Below are 8,877 nucleotides of genomic sequence, written 5' to 3' on the forward strand. Positions count from 1 at the left end.
GACATTTGATGTGTTTTGCCTTAGGGGCTTATTCATTGAGACATGGGCATGTGTGTTTATATGTGTAGTGGTTTCTTTTTGCTTAGTGGTGAGTGTGGGTGATGTGTGTTTGGGAAGTCTCTGTTCTTTTGGTGGGCATTTAGTGATTACCTTAGCATATGTGGGTTTATGTGTTGTGACCTTATTTTGTGTGAGAGGTGAGGTTTGCATGAGGGGTAAAGCATGTGTGCTGACAATCTGTTTGATGTCTAGCTTGTTTTTATGTCAGAGAATTGAATCCAGTTCCACAGTGTATTTGCATCTCTCACATAGGGTGTTACGTTTGCTGTAGGAGAAAATGGTTGTCAGTATATTTGAAGCAATTGCTACATTGCCTCAAGATGCCCATATCAATCAAGCTGGAAGGAGAAATGATCAGAAACTGTCCATTCATTGTGGCAGGATTTTTCTGACTGAGGTATTTGGGAAGGAAGTGTGCTAGCTGGACTTTGGCTTAACTAGTAAGATAGTCTGACCTTGAGTAACAAAGGCAGTGGGTGTATCCTAGGGTGTGGATGATACTCTGCTTAGAGTGCAGCTGAGTTGCCCTTTGCTCAGCAGAGAAGCTTGGGGGTTCTATTGGAAGGTTTCTAGGGAAAAATAATTTTTCCAGACATTTGCATCTATACAAGGCACTTCTAAACCTGCCTTGTGGTGTGCAGCAATGGACAAATGCAAGATTTATATACAGGCGAATTTAAACAGTTTTTAAAACAACTACCAATGTGAAAGCCCCAAATTGAGCCTTTTTCCAGCAATCCACAACTCAGATATGTCCTGAGCTAAACACTTCTGCTACAAGGGTGTAGGGAGGCCCTCTTAATGTAAGATGACGGTTTAAGAGCACAGTGATACCAAACAGTCTAGATTCAGCAGGTCTGAATCTAGCCTATGATATACAAGGCAAGGAAACACAATTTCTAGATGGGAAGGAGTAGGTTAGAGTCACTTAAAGGTCAAAGTGAGAGTGGTTAGTAGCATACTATTAGATGACCTGCAGTGGTATTACCCTCTGCACAAACTGGCAGCTCTTCAAGCAGCTGTGAACAGTGGGAGACTATAGAGAGCATTTCCTATAGAGGATTTTAAACTGGAGAGGTTTGCTTATATGCAAGCAGGATGAAATACTTTTTATAAAGTTAAACCCTCAGATCAACCAGATAAAACACAGTAAGTTATCAACCAGTACTTCCCATCTTGGATGCTTGAATTTAGCTCTCTGCTCCCACCAGAGTGGGAACTTTTCCTACTCTGTTTTTCAAATAGGTGCAGTGGTATTTTTTTACATCCACCTGAGCGACCATCAACTCAAGCAGATTGGGCCTTCATTTAATGTCTTATCTAAAGAACAACACAGGCAGGTGTGTGGTACCACCCCCCTACATACACTGCAGTGTCAGCCACCAACCTACATGGTGTGATAGTAGAACTGACAGTCTTCTACACCAAAGGTTAGTGTGCTACCTGTTACACCACTAATGCTATATTGACTAACGAGTTCACAACATGATTATTACCTTTTTCCCTACTTAAGATTATTGTGATGGATGAACATGGTCTAATATTATTCAACATTATTTATCACGGATATTTGTTTTAAAAAAATCTTAACAATGAATATGTGCCAAACCCTATCAATGTGGAACAGTGTGGAAGATAGGAATTTTAAGACTCAAAATGAGGTATGGCTTCAACAGTATTAGATGTCTGGTGTGGGACCATACATTTATTTCCCTTTCTGGTGAACCCAATGTCTTAGACATATCACATCTGTACATGGTGACAGCTAGCAATAAGTGCTGTTGAGTTACTAGATGCTGGAGGTATTTTTCTGTATGTGTCCCTACAGATATGTGGGGGGGGGGTGCATATACTGCAGATATCTGAAGCTTTTTTCATCAGTCACCCTTGCACAGTAAATCAGTTTGCAAAAATCTGTGCTGCAAAATGATTTCTACCAATGAAAGTGTAAAGGAAAATGAAATTAAACTCCCAGTTTATTAGCAGCACTATAAAGTAAGTCATGCTCTACTATTTCCTCCTATAGTGTATATTGCACAGTCTTCCCTAAAGTTTACAAAATATTGCTGACCAGCTAACTAGAATAATTGACAACTTTCCTCTCAGCTGTTTAGATTTTCACCTCATATTTTTGGTCTTTCCCTCATAAAATTTGTGATTTTCTGGCATCTTTTTGAGGACTGGTACCTAAAAATGACATATAGCTGAGTTTCAAATTTCATAACATCAACAAATTTCATGCAAATGCACACTTGTTATTCTGTCTACTTTCGAGATTTATAAGATCAGTACTTAAAATCTGCCCCTGATTTTGGATCTTTGTCCTCTCACTAAGTTTGTCTTTCTTCAAAGTTCTTCCGCTTAGGGGACCGGGGCTGGAGAGGTACGAATGACGCATCTCATAAAATGTGACATACGAGCCGATGAAGAGATGAATGCAGAATACTAGGTCCAAATCAGTTTAGCAACCGTTTAGTATCATTAGTATAAGGCAGCGTTAGAATACTTCTTAATTTCAGAACAAGTCACTTTTCGGGAGATACGTGACAACTATGAAGTATTCCTACCAGAACTTGTCAGAGATTTGAGATGCAGGGGTAGGTTTAAAAGGTCCTTGTGGGCGTCATCCTAGTAAACACCTGTGATCCCTTTGCAAGTATGCCTGGGCGTTACCCAGGAGATATCAACGCGGAAAATGTTACTACTGTGGGTGCTTTGGGGCTGAGTAACCAGATTACAGGTAAGCCTGTAGAGGCATCAAACAAGGTAATCTGGCAGTGACAGAGTTTCTCTCAACATGAATCGATCATTGTTCGCTTTCTGTTGTGTTCTGTTGATGTTTGTGTTGGGTGTGCTCTACAGCATATCTTCCAGGACAGTCATCACCCTACCCGATAACATGTTCCCTCCGATACTGCGACTGAAATGGCATTATGAGGAGACGGAGGCCCCATCCTTACAACCCAGGACTACATCCCTTCAGGAACACCCCTCAGTGATCTTCGTGGAATCCACAGACACTCTCACCCCACAGCCCCTAGTCATCTGCGCTGTGGAATCGAGCGCCCGAATTTACCACAACTGGTCTGTCACTTTCTTTTTAAGGGGTCTCAAAAACCGGACCTGCTTGCAAAATAAGAGGGAGTGTCCCGGTCTAAGTCTCCTTGCTGATCTACCAAATGTGCACATTTTACCTTTAGACCCAAAGGTGGTCCTGGAAGGTACTCCGTTTATGACTTGGTTTGATGAGGTAAGAAAGATGACAACAAAAGTGCATACATAGTTGCTGGCAAGAAATTTCAGAATAACCTGTTTTTCATGTAGATGATAAATGAGAAAACTGTGCGTGAATAAAACAATACTTTTATTTGTTGCGCTTTAGTAAATATGAGCACTACACTACCGCCCTTTTACTTATTTTGTAATGCGTAGAGTCTGGTTCTGTTATTTAGAAAGTCAGTTGGGACCCCCCGAAGAGAAACTCGGATCCACAAGCAGGTAACGCCAACAAAACCAGTAATCACACCAAACTTGCTGTAGGCACGAACGGATAACGGCTGAGATAAAAAAAAACACTTTATTCTAAGGTTGAGCGCTTTTAGAACATTATTAGTTTAATCCCGGGTGATTCACGGCATCTAGTTTCAATTGCCATTCTAATTCACATTTTTCAATATGTTCATCGGTAATCACTCCCCAGGGATCCTTCTTTACTTCAATAACCATAAACAAAAAAACTGCGTACGCCCCCTCTTTCAACATGCGTATATAATGCATTAGTTGTCGTATATTTACGAACATCAAACAAATGCTCATAAATACGTTTTCTGCGTTTCCGAGTAGCCGTTCCAATATAAAATACCAGACCCCTTTTTACACTGGGCTAAACAGACCACCAATTTCAGGAATATGTACCGCTTAACTTGTACGCAGTAGTAGCCCCGATTTGGAAACTGTCCTTTACCTTTATTTGAGCACAATAAGAGCAACAGCCACATTTGAACGTACCTAGGTGTAACTTCAGCATTGCATTTCCACCTCCCAAAGTATTACTTTCCACTAAAAAATATGGAAGAAATTCAATTATTACTTATTAGAACACCGACGAGTCGACTGATGTGCACTACTTGATTAAACGTGGTTATACCTATAAAAAGATTACTATAAGGCAGAACCGCTTAAACTTGTTCGTAGGCTCTAAGTTTCCTTTTAGTCGTTGCTTAATATAGTTTTCTGTTCAAAATATTTTATTATTTTATTAAAATCGTTATTTCATATTGTTTTTTTTAATTGTACACAGTTTTTTAAACGAAAATAAAAATAAATACAATTAAACAATACATTTTATCGAGCGAATTTTGTTTTTTATGACCACATTATCAGTACACCGTGTAGTGCTGTATGTTTATACTACATATTTATACTTTACAGACTCTGAACACAGAGGCTCATAACTTCATGAAGAAAATGAAAAAAAGTGGAAGAGCAAAGTGAAAATCTGAGGGTAAAAATCGGCGCTATGCCCAAAACATAGCAGGTAAAAGGTGAGCTGAAAATGGCTGCGGTCGAGAGAGATACACACGCTGCATATACATGGCTTCATGCTTCTTGTCTAAGTAAACAGATGAAATTTAATGCACTGATAAAATGATACCTTGGAATGAGCCTGTCTGAAGCCTTTCTTTAACAAGCGAAAACAGGGGCGTGTTCCGGAAAATTCCATTTTGTACACACGATCTCTTTTTATTGCCACCCAACCTACTTGGCATTAAAAAAACGGACACATCTTTCAAAATGTGTATGTAACAGTTCAAAATTGTACACATAATTTTTAGTGCTCCGATCTAAAATTATTAAATATATTGTTTTATATTAACAATCTTTTCATGCATGTATATACCTATTGTTAGCGGCATCACTTGAGGCAGCTGTACTCATAATGTAGGCTGAAAAAGCTTCAATGTTTCAGTTATGCAAAGAATGTAAAAAAAACGTACTCTGTAGAGTTGGCTGCACCCTTGGGCGAAAGGGAAACACACATTTCTGGGCGCGCCATAGCCTTACAGCTCAACTCTGCAGATTTTTGAAAAATGTCAAGATTTTGCCTCATAGATTCGGTCTGTTCCTCATAAAATTGATGGTTTTCTTTGATGGTTTTCTGGCAAATCACTGGGATGATCTGAGGACTGAACTGAAGTCACTAAGTAATAACATACATAGCTCTCAACCTTACATCTCCAAAATGAGGAACACCAGCCTTCATAATGTGGAACAAAACAAATGGGCAAAATGTGGAACACATACTAATGGCTTACTAACTGTTTAAACTAGGAAGGCCATAGGGTGGTTTTACTGATAAAGAAGCTCTTTTAATGAATTAATATGATTCATTTCTATATACCATGGATTTCACTTAAAAAAATCCTAACACTGAAGTGTGACAGAGTCTTTCAACGTGGAACTTTCAGGAATTTTGAGGAACATTAACTTTTTAAGACTCCAAATGAGGTACGTTCTTCGTAGTGGGGCACACTTGAGAGGTGTGATAACATACATTGGAGTTACAGGCTTCAAGTCATTCAGAAAATTATGTTACCACAAATCCCCGTAATCCTAGAAAGTTTCTAAGTTTGTAAGAGCAATATTTAAAATCCGTCCCTGTTTTTGGATTTTTGTCTCCCCATTTTATGTTGCTTTTGGTCCAGATTTCTTACATTGTGAGTTACGGCCGCTCTGAACCTTCCCTCTCCAATCTGTGCAGCACTACGTCTCACAATGAGGAACAAGTGTGCAACTTGTGGAGCACTACATTGCACAATCCGGAACAAGTGTGCAACTTGTGGAGCACTACATTGCACAATCCGGAACAAGTGTGCAACTTGTGGAGCACTACCTCTCACGAAGTGGAACAAGTGGACAACATTCGCAACTTGAGAAACGTTCATTCTAACGAGATGCAGTTGAAGAAGACTGATCAAAGAAATTAGCTGTTTAATTATTGTGCCTTTATTGTGAAAATGCCTTTTCTCCCAGACATAGGTTCATAGGTTCATACTAGGCTATCTGCCCTAGGGCATTTATAAGCCTAGCCAGAATGTGTTTGGCTTTCGCCACCCATTTTAAATTTATTTTGCTATGCCCTTTACAGGTTCATAGGTTCATACTAGGCTATCTGCCCCAGGGCAATGAAATCTGGACAAAGCTAAAATTAATGGGACAGAGACGTCTGGATTTGTTCGCCGTACGAGTAATATAGGTTCTGTTAAGGATATGGTTTCCAATGGTTAAAAAGACAAAGCTTTTTGAAATGATCTTCTCCGTTGATTGAGTGGAGTGAGTCCATGGATGGGAGCATCCCCTTCACCTTCTTTCCTTAATATAGGAGGTGAACAACAATTATTGGCCGCATACTTCTGAACTACTCAGAATTTGGAACGTCCCTGATTTTGCCCTTTATTGTTACCCTGTCCCTCGTACGTTTCTCTTTTCATGTTGTAGTAAACCTCTGAGGATTACAGTCAGTCAATGATAGCAAACATTAAAAGTCGTCAAATGCGTCATTTTGTTCAAAAAATGCACTTTTGTGAAAACCCCGTTGTTCTCTTAACTTTGTAAGTGAATAAGTCATATTTAATACTGTCTCTGATCTCGGATCTTTTGCCCTCCGTAATTTGCTTTGTCCAGAATTCTTGAACAAAAGAAGAGACATATGATTAGCAGAAAATGGGTTCGTTGTTTGGGATATAGAGAGGTTACTTAATATTTTATTTAATTTCTCCGTCCTTTTATTCATTCGTTCATACATTTGCGTTACTTGTAAAATCGATTGGTGCAAGACAGAGAATTTATTCAAAAGTAGGGCGCCAATCTGTTGCAGTAATTTCCCCACTCTGCCGAAGAAAAACAGGGCTCAGTCAACTGGCCAACATTACGTCCAGTGCTTCGCTGCCGCAAAGGCTCCTTTAACTGTGTCTTAGGCTTAGGCATCATTCTGCCAGATGAGCATATAAGCTTTTTTTTTTTTGGGGGGGGGGGTATGAAGTTGCCACTTGTCCCTGTTTTCCATCTTTTCACAGCAGAGCTCCAAATACCCATGAGAGTGATTGATAGTTTAATAGGAACAATAACTTTTCTAAGCTTTTCAACAATTTTTTCAGGAAATTATGATGCTATTACCTATATGCATTAAATTATGCAAAACAAAGGAAGTAATTCATGTTTGCAGCAGGGATTTGGATATATATTTGGTTACTTAAAAGTATGTTAGGACTTTTCTACATCACTATGTGTGCGTGTGTACGTGTATTAAACACTAATAGCTGCTGCTTAAAGCATGAGGACACTGCTTGGACGTGGTTTCATTTTCCGTGCAACCTACAAAACGAGGATGGTTTGTAAGATGTGAAAGGGTAGTCTGCATACCTCTCAGTTGTCCAGATTTTTGCAGAATGTCCAGACTTTTATCATGTATTTTTGGTCTGTTCCTCGTAAAATGTGTGGTTTTCTGGCACTAAATAATGACATACGTTTGAGTTTGAGCCATCATGCCTTTCAGAAAATGCTTGTTAACGCAAATTCTGTTATTCTAGCAGCTTTCTAAGTTTATAAGAGCAATATTTAAAATCTGTCCCTATTTTGGACGTTTACTCTCCTCATTATTTTAGGCTTTGTCCAGATTCCTTGCACTAAGAGGTTGTTGTTATGTATAGTCTGTAATATTTGCTTAGGATGCACCACACACTACCAACCTTTGTCGTTTGTTATTCATTTGCCTTTTAAATTTCCTTTTATATTTTGCTAATTCAGTTACACGTCATTGAAAAGCATCATGGGTAATGTCTTGCAGCGAAACAGAAAAATACACTTGTCATTGTTTATGTAAAAGTGACCGCAGTGGAGATAGTCATTATGAAAATGGCAAGAATTTCCATATTAATATTTATATTGCTAAACTAAGTGACTTACAGACTGTTGCATGCTATTCTGATGAAACCTTATTTTACATAATGTTGGTCAGTTGATTGAGCCCTGTTTTTCTTCGGTAGAGTGGGGAAATTACTGCAACAAATTGGCGCCCTACTTTTGAGTAATTTCTCTGCCTTGCACCAATCGATTTTACAAGTAACGCAATGGCAGAATAGATGAACGAATGAATAAAAGGACGGATAAATAAAATAAAATATTAAGTAATATCCCCATATCACAAACAACGAACCCATTTTCTGCTAATCATATATCTCATCTTCTTTTCCCCACTACTTCTTCGGCAGAGTGGGGAAATTAGGACACCAAAGACAATCATAAGGCTTTTTTCAGTTATGTTAGAAACCTGGGATGCAACTCCCAGACTTGTTCTGAGTTGATTCTAAACAACAAAAAATACACTGAACCCACAGACATCGCCAATATCCTGGCAGACAGGTTCAGTGCAAACTTCTCCACCCCCTCCACCCCCAAAAGAGCAAGTATCTATCCCGGCAGAGGGCTGCCTTCCAAACATTTCTGATGCTCAGGTGAAGGCTGCCCTCTCCAAAGCAAAAAACACTGCTTCCATGGGACCAGATGGCATCCCAGGTTGCATCCTACATGAACTCCAAGAGGAACTAATCCCTCAAATAAAACAGCTATACAATCTCAGCCTCACTACAGGATATGTGCCCACAGAATGGCGTACAGCAACAGTGGTCCCACTCCACAAAGGTGGAGCCTCTACGGACCCTGGAAACTATCGCCCCATAAGCCTGACTTGCTTAGTCTGCAAGGCTATGGAGAGGATCATCATGGAACTCATAAACAAAGACATTGGGGACCTACAGA

The 8,877-nt window shown here is 39.4% G+C and overlaps 1 protein-coding gene across 1 annotated transcript in view; it reads left to right on the forward strand.

Annotated features, from left to right (window-relative positions):
• The first annotated feature begins 2,761 nt into the window (after positions 1-2,761).
• The window catches only part of LOC122811969 (alpha-1,4-N-acetylglucosaminyltransferase-like), a 410,220-nt gene continuing 404,104 nt past the window's right edge, over positions 2,762-8,877 (forward strand). Inside the window, exon 1 of the mRNA XM_044084168.1 lies at positions 2,762-3,310. Coding sequence (XP_043940103.1) covers positions 2,858-3,310 — 453 coding nt within the window. The 5' untranslated portion in view covers positions 2,762-2,857. The remainder of the gene's footprint in view (positions 3,311-8,877) is intronic.

This window comes from Protopterus annectens, chromosome 9.part0 (genome assembly GCF_019279795.1).
Source record: "Protopterus annectens isolate FY-2018-M chromosome 9.part0, PAN1.0, whole genome shotgun sequence".
In the NCBI taxonomy this organism is placed as follows: domain Eukaryota; kingdom Metazoa; phylum Chordata; order Ceratodontiformes; family Protopteridae; genus Protopterus; species Protopterus annectens.